The sequence below is a fragment of the Mya arenaria genome, chromosome 4, assembly GCF_026914265.1.
Source record: "Mya arenaria isolate MELC-2E11 chromosome 4, ASM2691426v1".
Classification (NCBI taxonomy): domain Eukaryota; kingdom Metazoa; phylum Mollusca; class Bivalvia; order Myida; family Myidae; genus Mya; species Mya arenaria.
Genome location: NC_069125.1, coordinates 25,668,011 through 25,690,621, shown reverse-complemented (window position 1 = coordinate 25,690,621; position 22,611 = coordinate 25,668,011). Strand labels below are relative to the sequence as shown.

At 34.1% G+C, this 22,611-nt stretch overlaps 1 protein-coding gene across 3 annotated transcripts in view; it reads left to right on the top strand.

Moving 5' to 3' along the window:
* LOC128231463 (serine/threonine-protein kinase PrkC-like) overlaps positions 1 to 22,611 on the top strand; it is a 48,395-nt gene that overhangs the window by 3,827 nt on the left and 21,957 nt on the right. For 2 of the 3 annotated variants that reach the window (XM_052944322.1, XM_052944321.1), the window contains exons 3-12: positions 1,906 to 2,036; positions 2,320 to 2,563; positions 5,284 to 5,598; positions 8,225 to 8,267; positions 9,031 to 9,479; positions 15,353 to 15,447; positions 17,185 to 17,276; positions 18,245 to 18,430; positions 19,917 to 20,134; positions 22,419 to 22,516. In XM_052944322.1, the coding sequence (XP_052800282.1) occupies positions 1,906 to 2,036; positions 2,320 to 2,563; positions 5,284 to 5,598; positions 8,225 to 8,267; positions 9,031 to 9,479; positions 15,353 to 15,447; positions 17,185 to 17,276; positions 18,245 to 18,430; positions 19,917 to 20,134; positions 22,419 to 22,516 (1,871 nt within the window). Of the gene's footprint in view, positions 1 to 1,905; positions 2,037 to 2,319; positions 2,564 to 5,283; positions 5,599 to 5,992; positions 6,005 to 8,224; positions 8,268 to 9,030; positions 9,480 to 15,352; positions 15,448 to 17,184; positions 17,277 to 18,244; positions 18,431 to 19,916; positions 20,135 to 22,418; positions 22,517 to 22,611 lie in introns of those variants that run through there. The other variant, XM_052944323.1, reaches the window with a different exon arrangement.

Sequence of the window (22,611 nt, the reverse complement as noted above, 5' to 3'; positions counted from 1 at the left end):
GCCTAATAAAAATTAGACCATATTGACCTTTAAATCGCTTGCTTTATAAAACATTCAATTGTGAAATAGGTGGATTTATCATTATCAAACTTTTTTAACTATCGAATATATATATATATATATATTCGATAGTCCTATTTAAGTGAGTGTGAACAATTAATTGTGTAAACTTTAATATACCACCCTCCACAGGTCTACCTCTCGGAAGAACACTTACACAATATTATGATTTATCCCCCAACACCTCGCCCTGTAAAGCCTAATAAAAATTAGACCATATTGACCTTTAAATCGCTTGCTTTATAAAACATTCAATTGTGAAATAGGTGGATTTATCATTATCAAACCTGAATGATGAATGAGAATGGTCTGCTACCAGATTTAAATTTATCTCCAACATGATTGACAGTTTTTTCCATTTACTTAAATGTGACGAAATTTTACCACAGCCGTATAAAATAGTTGACTGTAGCCTAAAAAGTTGCTTCTTTATTTATTTTGATAGTCATTTAGATAAGAATAATTTTAACCAATCAGAATGCTGATCGCAAACCAATCCAATTGCTTGGTTTTCAACCAATCGATGCCCAGTTTTAACAACCAATGAAAGCATTGCTTTGCTTGAGCGCTTTTCGAGGCGTATATAAGGCCGAGTTTTTCATAATATCGTCATTCTAGATGCAGTTACCATACAGTCAACATCAAGAAATAATTGGTATTAATCAACTTGAACTTTGAAGTTGCTTATCTGAAATATGAACTATATTTACCGAAAAGCTCAGCTTTGACGTATTGTATAGTTAATAGCTGACGAGTGGACCGGGTTGTTGTTGAAAGATAGGATAGTTCATTTAATGTCTACACTTTTATGCTCTTGCTAGAAAGCTCAGCTATCCTGTGAGGCATAGTAAGTTGAAACTTCAACAATCTTTCGGAGAAAGCTCTGCTTTCCTGTTGGATGAAGTTAGAGCGTATTTATATTTAGATTGCAGATGCAAAGAAAGAAAGTGAACGCATTTTATGTATTTACCACGAAAGCTTGGCTATCTGGTATTTCATAACTGAGTAGTATTTTAAATATTGTAATTTTGATAGATACAACTCTGTGTTTTATGCAAGAAAGCCCAGCTTTCTGTTAATTCACAGAGATCACTCAAAGCAGTAGATTTAAAGAGTTGAAAAAATCATTTTAATAAGTTGATCATAGGCATTTTTGCAAAAAGGAAAATTACTTATACAAAACTTGTTCTAAAATTATTTTGTGATTATTTATTTGGAGCTCAATCAAAATCATTTGTACACAATCAAAAGGTTAAGTAACCTTGAGGAAAATGATAATATAGTTTCATCTTTTGTTACTTACTGAGTTCTGTCATAAATTTGGTAAAATAGTGTACAGCCGCTCGGTACACTCCAAACACGTTACACTTAGATTGGAAATGAAGTGTGTTTTCAAAATGGCTTTATTGTTTGCCGGTGCTATTTCACTAAAACTATTCCCAGCCTTTAAGTACATGTATAGTAAAAATGTCAGCACTAAATAAAGTGCATAACAAGGTGTTGTTCCATCAGAGTCATGATTATTTAAAATTTTAATGAATAGTAGCATACCGGCCCAGGGTTGGGGCAGTATATTTGTTTATTTAATTGCTTTCATGTGTTTCACGAAAGAATCTTTTAATGCGTAGCTTCAAAATATTTTGATTTTGAAAAAAAAAATCACTGAACATTGAACTCTATAATTCAGAAGTAATCAAATATAAATAATTTTGTTTTTCTACAAAAAAGAAGCTTTGAGCCAAGATCTCAAGAGCTGCCAAGATGCCAAACATATGATTTTTATAAGAATGAAATAGATTTATTTCACAAAAAGAATACTATAGAGCATTATTTATCTTTTGTCAGATTCAGATACATGCAGGAGGGCATTGAACCGAGCCCACAGACGATTGGTAAATGATATAAAACCAAAGGAGGTTCTGGATCTTCTTGAGAGGGATGGACTGCTTGGCTATGAGCAGATCAAAGATATACGGGTCAGAAATTTGCCAAGATTTTCCCATCATCATTAAGCTCTGCTTTATATAATTTACTGTATATTCATTTATATAGCTCAATTGTGAAGCTAATTATCTCTTATACATAATTTTTATGTTTTTCTTTTCTGAAGCTCAGGTACTGTGTACTGAATGATGCTTACATTATCCTTATAACAAACGTCAGACTCAGCAGTTTCACTCTAGAGTGTCGGTCAATTTTCAGTTTAATGAAAAAACTTTGATTTTGTTTCTAAGTTAAACCTTCATTTATGCATAATAGGGTCTTCTTACTTCTTCGATGCAAAACCGGATTTTGTTAAGCAAAATCAGCCAGAAAGGTGTTGAAGGGTACAAAATATTCAAGGAGTGTTTGGCTGAATCTGACCAAAAGGAATTAAAAAAATTATTAGATGAAATAGAAGAGGAGCTTTACAGAGAGAAGAACCGAGCTGAAACTATACAAGAGGAAAGACAAAGGATGCTTAAGAAACGGGAACTACAACAGGCATGCAGAAATGCTCCCGGTATGGTACCTTAAAAATACTCCTGAAATGATACCTTAAAGACTTTGGACTAGTATTCATAAAACATCTTAAGTCAATTCCTTAATAAAGTCAGTTTGCTAAATTAAGTATTTCACTGGTCATTTGTTATAATAACTTAATAATATCTGAAAATAATTTCAATTATTATATTGAATTCTAAAATCAACTTTAAATATTTGTTTTAAAAGTTAAGATATACTATAAATATAGGCCCTGAATAAAAATTAATTAACCATTAAAATGTTGAATGTTGATGCTGGAGGCTCTATTCACATAACAACTTCGGTTATATTTTTAAATTGGGGGAATATTGTTTCTTTTACTAAGCTAAATTAACAGAAAGTAAAAGTTTTTGTTCACCAAAAATATGAAAATAAGCAACAAAATGGTTTAAATAATAAATCCTCACGAATAAAATTAACGAATAGTAGAGAGCATTTTAGATAAACATTAGGAATTATTCATTAATTTGAGAATTTTCACAAAGATGCTTAATGGGGCCCTTTTGGCCCATTTCAATCAAGATCCTTAGGCGTAAGATTAAAAATTTCAAGGCCCCGGCTATTATTGTAGCAAATAACATCTGTAAGTTACTACATTTCTTAAATATTCATTTTGGTTATCGAATATTCGATCGAAAGAACTACCGAATATTCTAATATCAATTTTGCCATTCATTTGCATCCCGTCAAATAAGATATGTTATTGAAATGGGACCCTGATGACCCCATGTAACTTTGGCGTCATTGGAAAGTTTAATGCTGCTGGCTGGTAACTAATATGTAAAGTAACGACACATCAAGTTTGTTTTATTATCTTATGTCTTATTTTCTGACCTTTTATTTTTTTGCACATATTCCCCTTTGAAATGTTATTAAGTGTTCTTAAGTATGTTATTCTTTATTTATGAAAATATGAGCATCCTTCCCTGGCTGAGAAGAAGTTTTTGCTGTCTGCTACGAGATTTAAAATACCCTCAGGATATCAGGATGATTGACAGTTCTTCCGAATGAGAATTAATAAGATTGTTGTTGTTATATGAGTTATCAATACACCACTTTGAGATTCTTTCAAAAACAAGCAGACAGTTTGAATTGTGTATACATCTGATCAGTTACAATGTGAAATCCTCCCTTCCTACCAAAGAGGCTTAATTCTCAGCTGACCGTATTTCTTTGAAACAATATATTCCAGGCCTTTAAGGACAAATTTAGCTTATATGATTACATCTGACCATTGACTCATTTTTCTGTTATTAACCAGGTTTTCACATAGTGAAACCTGGTTATTAGAATGGCGAATGTCGTTGTTCTGGCAGGCAGGCGGCGTCAGACTCACCTTTGAAACTGAATAACTTTAGTAAGGGTTGACATATCTTGACCAAACTTGGTCTATAGGAAGAGGTTATGGAGACCTTTCATGGGATTGCGTTTGGGGTCCCTAGGGTCAAGGTCAAGGTCACTGTTACTAAAAATAGAAAAATGGTTGAAACTGAATAACTTTAGTTAGGGATGACATATCTTGACTAAACTTGGTCTATAGGAAGAGTTTATGGAGACCTTTCATGGGATTGCGTTTGGGGTTCCTAGGGTCAAGGTCAAGGTCACTGTTACTAAAAATAGAAAAATGGTTGAAACTGAATAACTTTAGTTAGGGATGACATATCTTGACCAAATTTGGTCAATAGGAAGAGTTTATGGATACCTTTCATGGGATTGCGTTTGGGGTCCCTAGGGTCAAGGTCAAGGTCACTGTTACTAAAAATAGAAAAACGTTTGAAACTGAATAACTTTAGTTAGGGATTACATATCTTGACAAAGCTTGGTCTATAGGAAGAGTTTATGGAGACCTTTCATGGGATTGCGTTTGGGGTCCCTAGGTTCAAGGTCATGGTGTCTGTTACGATAAATAGAAAAACGGTTGAAACTGAATCACTTTAGTAAGGCTTGACATATCTTGACCAAACTTGGTCTATAGAAAGAGTTTATGGGTACTTTTCATGGGATTGTGATTGGGGTCCCTAGGTTCAAGGTCAAATTCACTGTTACTAAAAATAGAAAAATGGTTGAAACCAAATAACTTTAGTTCGGGATGACATATCTTGAATAAACTTAGTGTACATGAGGAGTTTACGGATACCTTTCATGGGATTGCGTTTGGGGTCCCTAGGGTCAAGGTCACTGTTACTAAAAATAGAAAAATGGTTCAAACTGAATATCTTTAGTTAGGGTTGACATATCTTGACCAAACTTGGTCTATAGGAAGAGTTATGGATACTTTCATGGGATTGCGTTTTGGGGTCCCTAGATTCAAGGTCAAGGTCACTGTTACTAAAAATAGAAAAACAGTTGAAACTGAATAATTTTAGTCAGGGTCTACATATCTTGACCAAACCAGGTATAAAGGAAGAGTTTATGGATACCTTTCATGGGATTGCGTTTGGGGTCCCTAGATTCAAGGACAAGGTCACTGTTACTAAAAATAGAAAAATGGTTGAAACTGAATAACTTAAGCTAGGGTTGACATATCCTGGTATTAAGGAAGAGTTTATGGATACCTTTCAATGGATTGCATTTGGGGTCCCTAGGTTCAAGGTCACTGTTACTAAAAAAAGAAAAAACAGACACAGGCTGAAGTTCTTCTGTCAATCATTAAAAACCTGGTTTCGTTGCATTGCGGCGTTTCTTGTTTTGTTTTAGGCTCAAGATCTGCTTCCACTCTTGAAAAACTAGACAAAGTGCCCAGTGACCGTGAGTTAGTCAGCATTGCTCCATCCATTGGCAGCGGATGGGAACTCTTGGCCGCCATGTTGGACGTGAAAAGACCTGCTGTTGAACGAATAAAACTTGACCATGGGTATTCTTCTGTAGAGCAGATTTACAACATGTTGCAACATTGGAAACAGAGGAATGCAAATAAGGCCACATTTAAGGCCCTACTTAAAGAAATGAAGGACTGCAATTCTGTAACTATTGACTGGGAAGAACTGAGAGAAAAACTTGGATTTGGCATTGGTAAAGTTTATGATCCGTTTTGATGATTGTCACAACTGTTGATATACCAAGTGACATTGGTAAAGTTTGTAATCAGTTTTGATGATTGTCACAACTGTTAATATACCAAGTGGCATTGGTAAAGTTTATGATCAGTTTTGATGATTGTCACAACTGTTAATATACCAAGTGGCATTGGTAAAGTTTATGATCAGTTTTGATGATTGTCACAACTGTTGCTATACTAAGTGGCATTGGTAAAGTTTATGATCTGTTTTGATGATTGTCACAACTGTTAATATACCAAGTGGCATTGGTAAAGTTTATGGTCCGTTTTAATGATTGTCACAACTGTTAATGTACTAAGTGGCATTCGTAAAGTTTATGATCTGTTTTGATGATTGTCACAACTTGGATTTGGCATTGATCAAGTTTATGATCTGTTTTGATGATGGTCACAACTGTTTATATACTAAGTGGCATTGGTAAAGTTTATGATCTGTTTTGATGATTGTCACAACTTTTAATATACCAAGTGGCATTGGTAAAGTTTATGATCCATTCTGATGATTGTCACAACTGTTAATATACCAAGTGGCATTGGTAAAGTTTATCAGTTTTGATGATTGTCACAACTGTTGCTATACCAAGTGGCATTTATTAAGTTTATGATCCGTTCTGATGATTATCACAACTGTTAATGTACTTAGAATAGAACTGTTATCATGAAATGTCTTCATTATTGTTTTTAGCTCACCTGAGCACGAAGTGCTCATGGTGAGCTATTGTGATTGCCCTGTGTCCGTCGTCGTCCGTCGTCAACAATTTGACTGTTAACACTCTAGAGGCCACAATTTGGGCACTATCTTAATGAAACTTGGTCAGAATGTTACCCTCAATAAAATCTTGAATGAGTTCGATATTGGGTCATCTGGGGTTAAAAACTAGGTCACCAGGTCAAATTAAAGGAAAAGCTTGTTAACACTATAGAGGTCACATTTATGACTGTATCTTCAGGAAACTTGGTCAGAATGTTAATATTACTACTCTCTAGGTCAAGTTCGATTCTGGGTCATGTGCGGTCAAAAACTATGTCACCAGGTCAAATTGAAGGAAAACCTTGTTAACACTCTAGAGGTCCCATTTATGACTGTATCTTCATGAAAGTTGGTCAGAATGTTTATATTAATAATCTTTAAGTCAAGTTTAAATCTGGGTCATGTGCGGTCAAAAACTAGATCACCAGGTCAAATCATAGGAAAAGCTTGTTATCACTCTAGAGGTCACATTTATGACTGTATGTTCATGAAACTTAGTTAGAATGTTTATATTAATTAGCTTTAGGCCAAGTTCGACTCTGGGTCATGTGTGGTCGAAAACTAGGTCACCAGGTCAAATTAAAGGAAAAGCTTAACACTCTAGAGGTCACATTTATAAAGGTTTCTTCATGAAAGTTGGTCAGAATGTTAACATTAATTATCTCTAAGTCAAGTTTAAAACTGGGTCATGTGCGGTCAAAAACTAGGTCATAAGGTCAAATCATAGGAAAAGCTTGTTAGCACTTTAGAGGTCACATTTATGACTGAATCATCGGGAATCTTGGTCAGAATGTTTATATTGATTACCTCTAGGCCAAGTTCGAATCTGGGTCATGTGCAGTCAAAAACTAGGTCACCAGGTCAAATTTAAGAAAAAGCTTGTTAACACTCTAGAGGTCACATTTATAAATGTATCTTAATGACAGTTGGTCAGAATGTTTATATTAGTACTCTCTAAGTCAAGTTTAAATCTAGGTCAATTGTGGTCAAAAACTAGATCATTAGGTCAAATCATAGGAAAAGCTTGTTAGCACTCTAGAGGTCACATTTATGACTGTATGTTCATGAAACTTAGTCAGAATGTTTATATTGATTAGCTCTAGGCCAAGTTCTAATCTGGATCATATGCGGTCAAAAACTAGGTCACCAGGTCAAATTGAAGGAAAAGCTTGTTAACACTCTAAAAGTCACATTTATAAATGTTTCTTTATGAAAGTTGGTCAGAATATTTATATTTATAATCTCTAAGTCAAGTTAAAATCTGGGTCATGTGCGGTCAAAATCTAGGTCATTAGGTCAAATCATAGGAAAAGCTTGTTAGCACTCTAGATGTCACATTTATGACTTTATGTCCAAGAAACTTAGTCAGAATGTTTATATTGATTAGCTCTAGGCCAAGTTTGAATCTGGGTCATGTGCGGTCAAAAACTAGGTCACCAGGTCAAATAATAGGAAAAGTATTTTAACACTATAGAGGCCATATTTATGACCATATGTTCATGGAACTTGATCAAAATGTTATTGTTGATGATCTATTTTGGATCAGGTGAGCGATTCAGGGCCTTCAGCGCCCTCTTTTTTTTTTCGAAGAATGCAATTATGCCTTTGTGTTGTTGTCGTCAATGTTTTAAAAATTAACGTTGACCAATAAAGGTAGAATAAATTTACATCAAACTTGGTACTAATATTTACTGCGTCAATACGGCAATGTTTAAGAACCAATAACTCTTGAGAAAAAAGTGTCCCGAATTTTGCCTCTAATAAGAAAGAACATAATGCATTATTACATACTTTATTTCCGTGTTAATATATTATTGAATCACTTACAGAGGCGTTGATGGACCCTGAACCCATGGAAGTAGAGGCACTAAAGTAAGAAAATAAATAATTGAATTTCAGCATTTTTTATATTGTTTCTCTTATAAGAATAATTCCTTCCAAATTTACACAAAAAACAACAATTTATATACAACAGTGTGTGTATACCACTTGATAAATTACATTATTTATGCTACGTCAGAAGGCAACATTTTGCTTAAAATGAAGACTTAAATCAAAGATAACTTTTCTTTTACTACACCATTTTAAATGAAACAAAGGGCAGTCTATGCCTCTTAAAGAGCCACGCCTTCATTTTATTACGGGAGTTTGATATGGTAATTAGTTTCATCAGACACTTCGACAAACCTGTTTCCAAAATAATATTTTGACAGTGCTCTGCCAGACGGCCGTATTGTGAAAAGGTTTGTGGAAGTATATTAAGAAACTACACTCTCAATCAAACTCTGCTGATAGACCGAAGGTGGGGTCCATAAGCGCCGTTGACTGCCCTTTGTTTCATTTAAAATGGTGAATAAATAGGAAAGTTATCTTTGTTTAAAGTCTTCATTCGAAGCCAAATATTGCCATCCGATGTAGCATTTATGACGCAATTGATCACATGGTATACACACGCTGTACAAGCAGATACATATTGCAAGTATTGTTATCCTTCTAGCATTGACATTCTCAAAGGTTATATATGCATGTCAAATTGTTCATAATAAATTTATCAAATATAAAATGAATACACATGTAACTACCGTAGAGTATATGTCTAAAATAGAAAAGTGGTAGATAAAAATTAATTTTTCAGTCCACCTGCGCCAACATACGCACTGAGAGGAGGAGCAGGTGGAACTCGTGCCATGCAACCTCGTTCATTGGAATCAGGGGTTGAGGAGAGTGAACCTATGGACACTAGCCTGCCAATTGCCGCTCAAAACCTGCCGGGACAGAATGTGCCGGATGCTCAAATGGCTAATGATGGACAGTTTGGAGCGCAACCTCAAAATGAGTCACGGTTTGGAGACACGCGAGCTATACAACCGCATAATGAGGTACGTTTAGGGATTACTACCGCTAAGATGCCACCAAATGAGCTTTCATCTTTAGAAAGGCTTAACACAGAAATAGTGATACGGATTAAACAAGATTTGTTTGACGGACGTCTTATCAGTCTCGACCAATCTCAAATAGAAGATATCATGAAACTCGGTGAAGCAAAAGAATTGGCAAAAACCAAAGGTGCCAGAGTATTTGCAAGTAAGTTGGTTTTATTTCCTTTTATCTAAGACTATTCAAAGAATAAGGAGGCTTCTTGAGGTATTGCATTGAGACTTCATATGATGGTAATCAACCATCCAACCTACTTTATTAACCAAGTTAGATAACTCTAGTTTGCATTTAATGCAAATAATAGGCCTTTATTATTCGACTTAGAAATTCTGGTTAAGATTTTGCGTGCAAGCACACATAGGTTAATATCTCAGTAACTATTTGAGGTATTGCATTGAGACTTTATACAATGATACTCAACCATCCAGCCTACTTAATTAACCAAGTTATATAACTCTAGTTTTCATTTAATGCAAATAATAGGGCTTTATTATTCGACTTAGAAATTCTGGTTAATGTTTTGCGTGCAAGCACACATAGGTAAATATTTCAGCAACTACTTGAGGTATTGCATTGAGACTTGATACAATGGTACGCAACCATCCAACCTACTTAATTAACCAAGTTAAATAACTCTAGTTTTCATTAAATTCAAATTATGGCCCCTTTTTTATTCGACATAGACATTTTGGTTAAGGAGTTGCATGTAACCACTTTTAAGTCAATACCTCAGCAAATACATCATGTATTGCATTGAAACTTTACACACAGGCTCCCAACCATTTAACCTTCTTCTTTATTTAAGTAAGATAACTCTATCTTTCATATCATATAATTTTTGCCCCTTTCTTATTCGACTTAGAAATTCTGGTTACGGTCTTGCATGTTAGCACACATAGGATAATATCTCAGCACCTACTTGATGTATTGCATTGAGACTTTATACAATGGTATTCAACCACCCAACATAATTGAATAACCAAAATAGATAACTGTATTTTGCAAATAATGGCCCTTTATTATTAGACTTAAAAATTCTGGTTGAAATTTTCCATGTAACTACATTTGTTAATATCTCAGCACATCATGTATTGCATTGAAATCTAATCTAACAGTGATCCATGCATGTTTCGCCAAAACTTTTCAATCCATACACTGAAAAGCAGCGGACTAGTCGAGCGCGCTGTCTCTGTGACAGCTCTTGTTACTTATTACTCCAATATTGTTCATTCAATTCACTTTATAAGTAACAAAATTGTCCAGGACCATCATACAATTAGGTTCCATAACTTTAAATTTTAGGGCAAGTTGGGATTTTCATTAATAACTCCTATACCCTTCATTAAATATACTTTGCACAAATGTTGACGACCATCTTACAATTAGATTAAACATCCATGTTATTCTAAATATAAGTTATGGCCCTTGATAAACTTTGTTAAAGTTTTAGGGCAACTTGGCATTTTCACTTTTAACTCAAATACTGTTTATTCAATGAAATTTATACTTCACACAGTTGTCCAAGGCCATCACACAATTAAGTTACATAATTCATATTTTCTTAAAAAACAAATTATGGCCCTTAATGACTTAGTTTGTTTAAGATTTAAAATTAATCATATACCAATCATTCAATGGACTTCAGCCTCCACACAATTGTTGGAGGCCATCAACCAATTGGGTTATATAAAACCCTGTTAATCTTACTTACAAATTATGGCCCTTGATTGACTTGGAAAGTAAATTTGGTTAATTTTTAGGGCAACTTGGTATATTAACCCAAATTATGTTTGTTAAATGGATTTCATTCTTCATCCAGTTGCTGACAGCTATCACACTTTTAGGTTGAATAAATAGATATTATCTGAAATACGAGTCCTAGAGGTTAGATATTTGGTGTGTTACATTGTCTACCAAATGTGTTCAAATTATGCCACTGGGGTCAAAACTGGCCAGCTCTGGGGATCATAAGTTGCTTACATACTTATATGGTGAAAATCTTCTTGTATGCATCTGTAGGCCAAAGACCCTTGATTTTGTGAGTATCATCATATTTTCATAAACTTGTCCTGTATCAAGTTTGTTAAAATCATGCCCTGGGGGTCAAAACTGGCCCCTACCAGCGATTACAAGTTAACTATAAAATAACATAAGAAACATATTTTGTTAAAATCTGATAGTTATGTAAAGTTTACTCTAGAAGCAAGGGCAGCAAATCTTGTCTCCCTTGCTCTTGGAGCTCACTTTTGGAGCTCACTTTTGGAATTATTATCTTGTTTAGAAACAATGAAATAGATTTTATACTTGACAAATTCTTCAAAATAGTCACTTCTTAGTTAATTATTGTTGTGTCGCCTGAAAAGACGACATATAGGGGTTACTTTTGTCGGCGGCGGCGGCGGTGTTGGCGGCGGCGTCCGCGTCCCATTTTCGCTTGTCCGGGGTATATCTCCTAAACTATTAGTGGTATCAACTTGAAACTTCATATGTACATAGATCTAATTGAGGGCAAGTGTAATGCACAAGAACTGTTACTCTTGCTTCCATATTTTTAGAGTTTTGCCCTTTGTTATTTTTCATGCTTAAAGTTTTGTCCGGGGCATATCTTGTAGAATATAAGAGTTATCAACTTGAAACTTCATATGTAGATAGATCTCATGGAGGGCAAGTGCTGTGCACAATAACAGTAACTCTTGCTTTCTTAGTTTTAAAATTATTGCCCTTTGTTAATTTTCATGCTTAAAAGTTTTGTCCGGGGCATATCTTGAAGAATATAAGAGGTATCAACTTGAAACTTCATAGCTAGACAGATCTCATTGAGGGCAAGTGCAGTGCACAATAACAGTAACTCTTGCTTTCTTAGTTTTAAAGTTATTGCCCTTTGTTAATTTTCATGCTTAAAGTTTTGTCCGGGGCATATCTTGAAGTATATAAGAGGTATCAACTTGAAACTTCATAGCTAGATATATCTCATTGAGGGCAAGTGCAGTGCACAATAACAGTAACTCTTGCTTTCTTAGTTTTAAAGTTATTGCCCTTTGTTAATTTTCATGCTTAAAGTTTTGTCTGGGGCATATCTTGAAGAACATAAGAGGTATCAACTTGAAACTTCATAGCTAGATAGATCTCATTGAGGGCAAGTGCAGTGCACAAGAACCGTTACTCTTGCTGCCATATTTTTAGAGTTATTGCCCTTTGCTAATTTTATTGCTTAGGTTTTGTCCGTGGCATATCTCGTAAACTATAGGAGGTTTCAACCTGAAACTTATTCCGTAGGTATATCTGATTGAGGGTTCAAATGCCACCTACACTTGAAAGTTAAATGGCAACATCATTGTCTATAAATGAATAAAATGCCAATCTAACAGCTATAATGTCGACAGTAAATAATTCGTCAGGCGACACATCCGACTCGCGGAGTTCTAGTTCTATTAAGAGATTTATAGGTTACAGTATTTTTTGCTTTATTTTGTAGATGTTCATTTTTTTTACTCAGAATTCAATTTAATAATCAAATTTTTCCATTGAAGATGACCATTGTACAGAATTATACACATCCTATTTTTGCTTGTGTAATTAATATATCTTTTATAAACATAAAATTAATACATGTATAATCAACGAAAACTGGGTATGTCTATTTTGGAGGTAGAGTAACTTAAATATTTGTTTGTAAATCTGAAGTGTCTTGGTTTTTATTTATTTTGAATAGATTGAAAGCTTTTAATTACTTAAAGATGTTGATTCACTTTAAGAAACTTACTTTATTGTATTATAAACAATTATTAACAGTTAAATTTTATACTTCAACCAATTAATTTATAGTCAAGATAGATTAAACTTTGAAAAATCTTTTTGTCCGATCAGTTTGCAGGTAACTGTATCAAGTCTGTCAGTATGCAGATAACTGTATCAAGTCCTGTCGTTAAAGAAGGATGATTGATTTGTAGCTCTACTATTGAAAGTAGGTCAATAGCTAACTGTCAAGGTCATCCAATGACATCATTGATAGCTGTTTACAAAACTGTACATATGGTCTTAATTTCATTGCTGTAGCTTCCCAAAATGAGAAAGTAGTTCAATAGATCAAAGCCAAGGTCATCCAATGACAACATTGGTAGCTGTTTACAAAACTGTACATAAGGTCCTAATGTCATTGCTGTAGCTTAAAAAATAAGAAAGTAGGTGAAGATGTCACATTCAAGGTCATCCAACCACAACATTGATATATGTTTACAAAACTGTACAAATAGTTGTACCATTATTGCTGTAGCTTCCAAAAATAAGACAGTAGGTCAAAAGGTCAAAGTCAAGTTCATCCGAGGACAACATCGATATCGTTTTCAAAACTGTACACATGGCCCAAACTCCATTGCTCTCAGAAAAGAAGATTTTCAAAGATTCCCTACATAAGTCCACAGGAGCCTTGGGGGTTGCGAGTTTTAACCCGAGGTGAATAATTTTTTGTTCACAAGCAATTGTTTACCGACAGACACACAAAAGACAGCCACTGTGCAATCCCATAGCTCTTCATTGACTCTGACCTTCTGATCTTCTTTCTTATTTTGAAGGTACAGCAATGACACTTGGATCATGCATACAGTTTTGAAAGCAAATATCAATGTTGAGTGTTGATGACTTTGATTTTGACCTTTTGACCTACTATCTTATTTTTGAAGCTACTGTTATGAAATGTGTACAGTTTTGAGAACAAATAACAAACTTATATATTTGATGTGGAGCATTGTCAAATTGTCATCTGGGTTCAAAATTGGCCCTTCAAAGAGGGTCAATGTGTAACATAGATATATGTTTGTTTATATAAAAGGAGATATTTGTTGTGTTACCTTGTATAGTGGTAACAAAGGTCAAACACTTTTACTCAGTTGAGCAATTTAGGGCCATCATGGCCCTCTTTATTGTTTTTGATAGGCACATACTCCTTACACATTGATGCATTCATTTCTAAGACAAAGCGGTGTTTAGTCGAGCCAGCTGTTCTACAATGTTCTTGTTTATACAAAGCCTTCCTGAGAGCACTTTGTGCTCATGGTGAGGTATAGTGATAAGCTGTCATCCATCATGCATCGTCTATTGTCTATGTAAACACTTCAAACCAAGCTTTAAGAAACTACATTATGTAAAACATAACAAGTTTCAAAGTTTATTGGCAAATCATCATAAAATATCCTTTGGCTATTACAAAACATGATTATCCCAAAAGCATAAATCAACTGTAGAGAGTAACTGAATAATAATAAATATACATTATGTAATTAAATATAACCATATAGATTGTTAAACATTTAGAGAGAAATTACATAAATAAACAAAGATTAGTATTAGGAACATTGTTATTGTACAAGGAAAGTATTTCTTTAATTCATGGCTTCTTTGATGTAGATTGCTATCTAATTTGTTCTTTTGCTGAACATAATGCGTTTAAACATATCTAAATTTGGCCATGATATTCTATTGTTTAGGTATTTTAAGCTTAGGTGTCTAAATTTACTACAGGATAATAAAGAATGGTATTCATTTTCAATTACATTAGCGTTACAGCATGAGCGTTACTCTATTTCCTCTCGCAATACCGGTATATCTGCTGACTTCAATTTCTAACTTGTGAACTTGTGAAAAGAGCAGAATGATAACCTAATGGAAGAAAAAATACCATTTTCAACTTTATCAACATATTCTTTGTATTCACAATTTGTTTTCAATAAACAATATGTATCTTATTAGGTAATTTATTGAACAGTGCCAGTCATGGATAAACTGGTCCCATCCACTGGTCCCGGAGTCTAGCTTTTTACATCGGAAAGTATTAGGCATTTACATCAAAGTTGTCAGCAAGAAAATGTAATCCTAAATGTTTTATAATAAATTTCATCTTAGTCACCAAGCATTGAGGATTGTCCATTATTTTATTCAACACACCAGTGCTATCCATCTTTTTTATATTTGTCTATATGCCTGTCTTTTGATAAGAATCTTGTTGTTTTATTCGTTTTTTTCAGCGTCAAAAACGATTTCAGGTTTCAACACTAAAGTGGTCATTAAGGAATTGCACATAGATAAAGATGATTTGGATAGGATGAGATATGTCACAAATGTAAGTTTTGTTTCAAAAGCAGTTACCCCAATGTTAATTGTGTTTTAGTGCTATGTACTTTGCGTTTGTTGTCTTGCATGCCTCACTTTATATTTTAACAGGCTTCGATTATAGTGCTTTTAAATAAGTTCCTGGTTAAATATTCAGCTGCAGGCTTGTCCCTATAATTTCCCTTGTTATATTTTTAACAGTTTCTGGATATTGTCATTATGAAAAATAAGGATTGATTATGATTGATTTGTTGAGCATTATTGCAGTGAGAATCTATGAAGCATGCTAGCGCTTCTATGAAAATTTGCAAAATCATGGCAAAGCATTCATACTGCGGGTACTCATGAAAAATAAGAATCGATCCTATTTATTTACACTAACGAAATTTTACATATGCATGACCCAGGTGAGTGAGCACCAAAGGAAACATGTAAACAAGCTGGCATTTACATGCATGCTGTTATAGGGAATATTAAACTGCATGTAATTGGTAGTGACTTCTCAGTGTAACATGCATTTTTCCTTTTATTCACACATATCAGTGAATAAAATCATGATTATACCATCTCAGACCATGGGCTACTTTCACTCTTTACAGGCTTTGAAGCTGAATGATTTCTTATTCCAAAAATAGGCTGAACATGCGGGATCTACTTTTTTGTTTACATTTTCACGGCATTGCTTACACCCGATATGGTCCCATAATGGAATACACATTCGATTACATTCAGCCAGTTTATATTTTTCTAACAAGAAACTTTTTTTTCTAACTTTGTTTAATGTTTGGACACAAGTCAAACCTTCTCTCCATATATAGTGACGAGAGTCATATAGCACTGGAAATCAGTTATATGGCGTACAAATTTGTTAATTGACTATAAAATATCTAAGATATCTAAGTGCAGTGATTCACCAGCGTCTTGTCAGAGCGTTGCTTTCTTGCAAAAATCTGCATACAAAATTGCTCACTAAACAATGTTACAATATCTTTTTTGATAGAGCTCTATGTAACACAGGTGATCCTCATGGTGAGACAATTTTGAACCTAGTTGTATAAATTTCAACAATATTGGTAAAGGAACATTTGACAATGCTGCACACCATATATATATAAGCTTGATATTTGTTCTCAAAATTAAACACATGGTAAAAATTTCATTACAGAAGCTTCAAAAATAAGGAGTATGTCAAAAGGTCAGAAAGAAGGTCATCCACACACAGCATTAATATTTGTTTTAAAAAGCTTCAAAAATAAGAAAGTAGGCTAAAGGTCACAGTCAAGGTCATCCAAGCACAACATTGATATCTGTTTACAATACTGTACAGATGGTCCAAATTCCATTGCTGTAGCTTCAAAATAAGAATGTTGGTCAAAAGGTCATAGTCAAGGTCACCTGAGGTCACGACAGGTCAAACAGTTGCAAAATGAATGAGAATTTTATCATTCAGCAAATAAAATGCCAATGTTAATATTTAACTGAGTACCTCAAATTTACTTAAAATATAAATACTTATAGTTTCAAATATGGCTTCTACTGGTCATTAAACACAATTATGTTGCCTTGTTGTTAGCCAATACTGATGTCCATTTAAAAGGCCATAAAATATTCCAAAGGCGGGGCTAAAACCCTTGACCTGCAAAATTTAGTTCCAATGGATTTCGGCACAACATATATTTCCAAATTCAGGCAATGGTAATGAAGGGTAATATGATCAGCCTTAAGCATCCATCAATTGTCTTCACAGGAGAAGCTTGCATCCAGAATTCTTCATTTTGGGATAGTGCCATTGCTTGCATACCATGATGCGTTGCTGACGGATCAGTCTGTGAGATTTGGGTATGTTTTTCCTAGTTTTGTACTTTTCAATAAACCTGTCATTACCATACAAACATCTTTGGTGTAAGTCTGCCTGGGCCAGCAATAATGATGGAGGACTATTTTATTAATAGTAATACTCTGTGACGTGTTGGCATAACAAGTCAACAGCCAGAGTACACTATTCACTCTAGAGTTATGGCCATTGTAATTGGGCAAATTGAGTTTGCCTTCTTGGCGCAGTAACATTTATTTTGATTGCTTCTCAAGCTTGGTTACTTTATGAGCATAATTCCCCATGTGAGTAATTTACAGCCATATCAACATTACTCACTCTGGAGTGATGGACCTTGAATTGTCAAAACTTGACCAAATTATTTTTTTCGCTTTCTTCAAAACTTGAGCATATCTTTTCTAATCATGGTCACAATGTTAATTGGCATTATATTAAGAGTCTGTTTAATAAAACATTTCATCAAACTTCCCTGCAGAGTTACAGTCCTTTTATTGTCAATAATTAATGAAATTAATAAAAACTCACCTTAATGGTTTCTGTTTATCTAATCACGATCAAACTTGTTAGCAATGTTCATAGGCTCTTGAGCTATGGGCCTTGAATTTAACAATTCTTTGACCATCTCTATTATATTACTTATAACTTTCAACTCACTTCATCAAGCTTTAGTTACTGGTACATCAGTCCTACTGATAATTCTTTTTTTTTTCATTCCAAAAAGAGGGGTGCTACGTGATAGCAACTTAAACATCTCAGATTCTAAAAATAAACTTGTTATACATGTAAGACAATGCTTCAACATGCAAAATTTGAGGATGAAAAATGTGAAGGAACAGGGATCAAGCTAGACTTAGAAACAGGGAGTTAATGGAAATTATCTGTTACTTTCCTTAAAACATGGCAAATTACTGCGTTTCTTTCCTACAATATTTGTACTTTTTTATAAACACACCTTTTTAAATTATTTTAACAGATACTACTATTTTGTGTCACCATATTTTGAGGGAGGAAATCTCTTGAAGGCTCTTGAAGAAGACACAAATTTAATATTCCTAAAACAAACAAACAGTATTAGAATGTTGCAAAAAACGAGATTAAAGATTATCTACCAAGTGGCTTCTGCACTTTATTACTTGCACACGCCTGTAAAGGACTTCAGGTAAGTTTTTCTCAAATAAAATAATATGAATTGTCATAGCCTTGATTTCTTCAATGAGTGAGCTGATGGCATCATTGTGCAAAAATTTGAACCATGGCCATAAACAAAAGTCCATTGAAGTCGAGATTTTTTATTGATTAATATTCAGATACAATTTTTATATATATATATATATTAAAATATAATAAGATCACAGTCATGTTGACCATGAAGTCTAAAGACCTGTCTGACTGATAACTTGAGTATGCATGGCCCTAAAACTTTAGATGAAACTTCACTGGGATCTTCCTTGGATGGTGCCCTTTGAAAATTGTTTGACTGGAACAACTTAAATCTTCTTGACATGAGGCCTGAAGCACAGATATTTGTGTGTTACATTGTGTAATGGCGCTTTACCAAGTTTGTTCAAATTAAGCCCCATGGGTTTAAACTGGGATTCGCAAGTTTCTTAAATACTAGGGAAATCTTGTCTGAAACCACTAGGCCCAGACCCTTGATAATTTGTAGCATCATATAGTGGTTTCATTATCAAGTTTGTTCAAATCATGCCCCTTGGGTCAAAACTTGTGTGAAACTGCAAGGCCCAGACCTAAAAGACTTACATAGGGAAATCTTTTAAAATCTTCTTTTATTCATTGACCCTTGATATTTAACCAGATTTTCATCGAAAATTAAATTTTAAGAATGGGGATGTCATTGGGCGAGCAGGCATGCGTCAAACATTGGTTTCTGCTCAATAACTTAATATAGCATTGATGGATAGTAATGAAAGTTGTTGTGTAGGTAGCTTATGCGAAGAGCTAGCTTTCGATTGATTTTGAAGGGTTAAGGTCAAGGTATGATGGATAATAATGAAGGTTAGTGTGTAGGTAACTTATGTGAAGAGCTAGCTTGGAATTGCTTTTGAGGTGCTCAGAGTCAAGGTCAAGGTCACTAAAAATAGATGATTGGTTTCCGCTCAATAACTTAAGTTAGAAAGATGGATAGTAATGGAAATTGGGGTGTAAGTAGCTTATGGGATGGATTGCTTTGGGGGGGGGGTCAAGGTCACTGTTACTGATGGTGTGTATGCAGCTTATGTGAAGAGCTAGTTTGGGTTTGCTTTTGAGGGGGGTGTGGTCAAGGTCACTGTTATTAAAAATAGAAAAATGGTTTTTGCCCAAGAACTTAAGTTAGAACTGATGGAAACTAAACACACAAGATACTGTACTAATACTTAAGTAATTTTCAGTGATGTCTCTTTTTGATTAAAATTACGATAAAGGCTGTTTCTTTTTCCTAAATGATACAAGAAATGAATTGGCTATATTTTCTGATTGCCCATTTAAAATCTGGTTTTGTGGCATATCAGTGCTTCCAGTAAAACTTTCTATTTTTTATTATTTTTAACCATTTCATTAGCCACGTTCTGAATGTCTTTTCAGTATATCTAGTATTGTGAAGCTGTTATGATATTTACTTTATTTTTTTTGTTTTATTTTTACAGGCATGATGTCTTGCATATGGATATAAAGTCCCTTAACATTGTGCTGGATTTGAACAACAATGCAAGGTTGATTGATTTTGGATTAGCAAGAGAAATGAAGGAGCCCAATGCTAAACTCTTGATGACTGCATCACCAGTTGATGGAACTGTTGGCTACTTCCCAACAACAACATTCCAGGGTTTGACCAAGTTTCATGACTACCACAACTTTGGAGTTGGTATGATACTTTTCGAAACTTTTGTTTTATTATATGTTTAATTATCTCTCACTTCTCAATTGGTTTAAATTTTCAGGACAAACCATTGCATGTGATATTTATCATCAAAAGTGATATACATGTAAGCTGACATACATGTACAACTTTGTCTCAGTAAATTTCATTTTCTATGGTCCATAAAACTGGATATCATCAGTCAGAACATGTGTATTATACTGCCATATCATGGTACATAATTGGGGTTCTTGCAAGATATTCAAGAAAGGTCAATGACTCATTTATAAAAGGTTGTCCAGTCAGTGCAGTGTTTCGCTTAAGTGTGGTCACCAAGCTGGACAAGTGTTACATGCACCATGCGGCCAATGTAATTTAATGGTGTTATAACTTGTTTCAGAATCATTGTAAATAAATGTTTAAATTAAGGTTGATTGCACTGATATTTCATTCGAATATTTCAAGACACCAAATGCAATGAAAGCCATCTGAGCATTGGAGCTTATCACTTTTGTCAGAAGATGAAATCATAGATAAGTTAGATTCATTTTCTGAAAGGTTAGAGTCATAGCAACCTGCTAACTTAGGATGTTTTGCTATATTAGCTTACTGATAATAGTTTGAGTCCGGTCCATATTTTCTCATTCATGGTTGGTGTTTTGAAATGGTTTTGCCAAAGTGATCACCATAGCATAAGGATGTGTCACGAAGAAGACCCATGTCCTTTCCTTAAAGTTCAAGCACACAGCAACCTTCTAAATTTCTGACCGTCTGTCGGTCCGTCCCATTTTTTTCCGGACCATGTCTTTCTCATTCATGATTGGAATTTAATATTATTTGGAAGAAATGACCATCATACATGAAGCATGTCGGGCACAAGACCATTATCCCTACCTTCAAGGTCACAGTCAAGGTCACAACATGCTTATGAACTAAGTATGTTTTGCTATATAAGCTTTACTGAAAACAGGTTGTGTCTAGTCAGTATCTTTCTCATTTATGGTTGGATTTTAAATTATTTTGCTGTAGTGACCACCATAGAATGAGTATGTGTCGCGCACAAGTCCCGTTTTCCTACCTTCTAGGTCAAGGTCACATTAGCCTTCTGAACTTAGTATGTTTTATATATACCATACGGAGATAGTTTGTTCCATATCACAGCAGCAATATTTTCCAATCTCCCTCATATCTTTACATTATTGACAATTCTGGGCACGTTACCTTCAGTGAAAGATGTTCCACTTGATTCCTTTAGTTGTTCTATCCGGGCAGTATTTCTGACACTTGGGTTAGTGGGGTTATAAATAAATAACATTCAATGATAGCTCTAGTTATTCTTCTTATTATGTCTCCCCTTCAGCCTAAAGAGAGACCTACTGTTTTTGTCATTATTCTTCTTCTATTTATTATTTTTCGTTTTCTTCAACCAACTTTGTCTGAAGCAGAACTTAAAGCTGCACTCTCACAGATATACCGATTTTTCAACTTTTTATTTTTTTGTCTTGGAAAGAGCAAATTTTTACGTAAATATCTGCAAACCAATGAAAAAAAGAATTGCTGACAAAAGATCAGATCGCCGATTTTTATATTTCTGTTTGAAAATTAATGTTTTATGACTTAAACCGTTACTGATGGTTTAAGAAAAATGCATAAAACCTTATTTTTTGTTCTTAAATATAAAAATCTGCGATCTAATTTTTTGTCAGCAGTCTTATATGACTGATTTCCAGATATATTTTCGCAAAAAATGCCCCGTTCCATGACAAAAAATAAAGAAGTTGTCAAAACGTTCAATCTGTGAGAGTGCAGATTTAAAAAATACTTGAAGGAATTGAAAATTAAAATTTGTGCATCTTGCAAGAATTATAAGTTGAGGACACCTTATTGCAAATTTATATCTCTTTGGCATAATATCTCAGACGTGTTTGATAACCAGCTGTAGTTTGCTGTAGTCACTTGAGAGTTCTCGCCCTTTAAATCTAACAATTATCTTATATCGATCTTATCTGATCAATAACTTGAGAAGCCATCATTTCACCAAAGCTCGATCTAATTAACCTAATTTTGTTTGAGTATCAAATCAATTGAACAATTATTTTTTTTACAAGTTCAAGCACATGATAATAAAAAAAAATTTAGTCCAATTAGAATATTTTTGTAAAATTATTGATGCATCATAAGGTTGTGTCTTGGTGAAATTTATCCTCTTAAACAACTTTAAAGAAGACTGTGTAAAACACTGTAAAATCAAATTGTTTTACATTGATGAAGAAATCTGGTTGTATTACAGTGATAAGAGAACTATTGACTGGAATTAATCCTGCTCAAAGGTTTCAGACTTTTACCCTACGGACTATGTCATCATTTCGGCTGAAGGATAACATTCAGGTAAAACTATAAATGTACACACATCTACAATGCCTTTTCTTATGGCTACAGCATAAGCACAATTACTTTAGAAGCTATCATTTCCAATCATCATT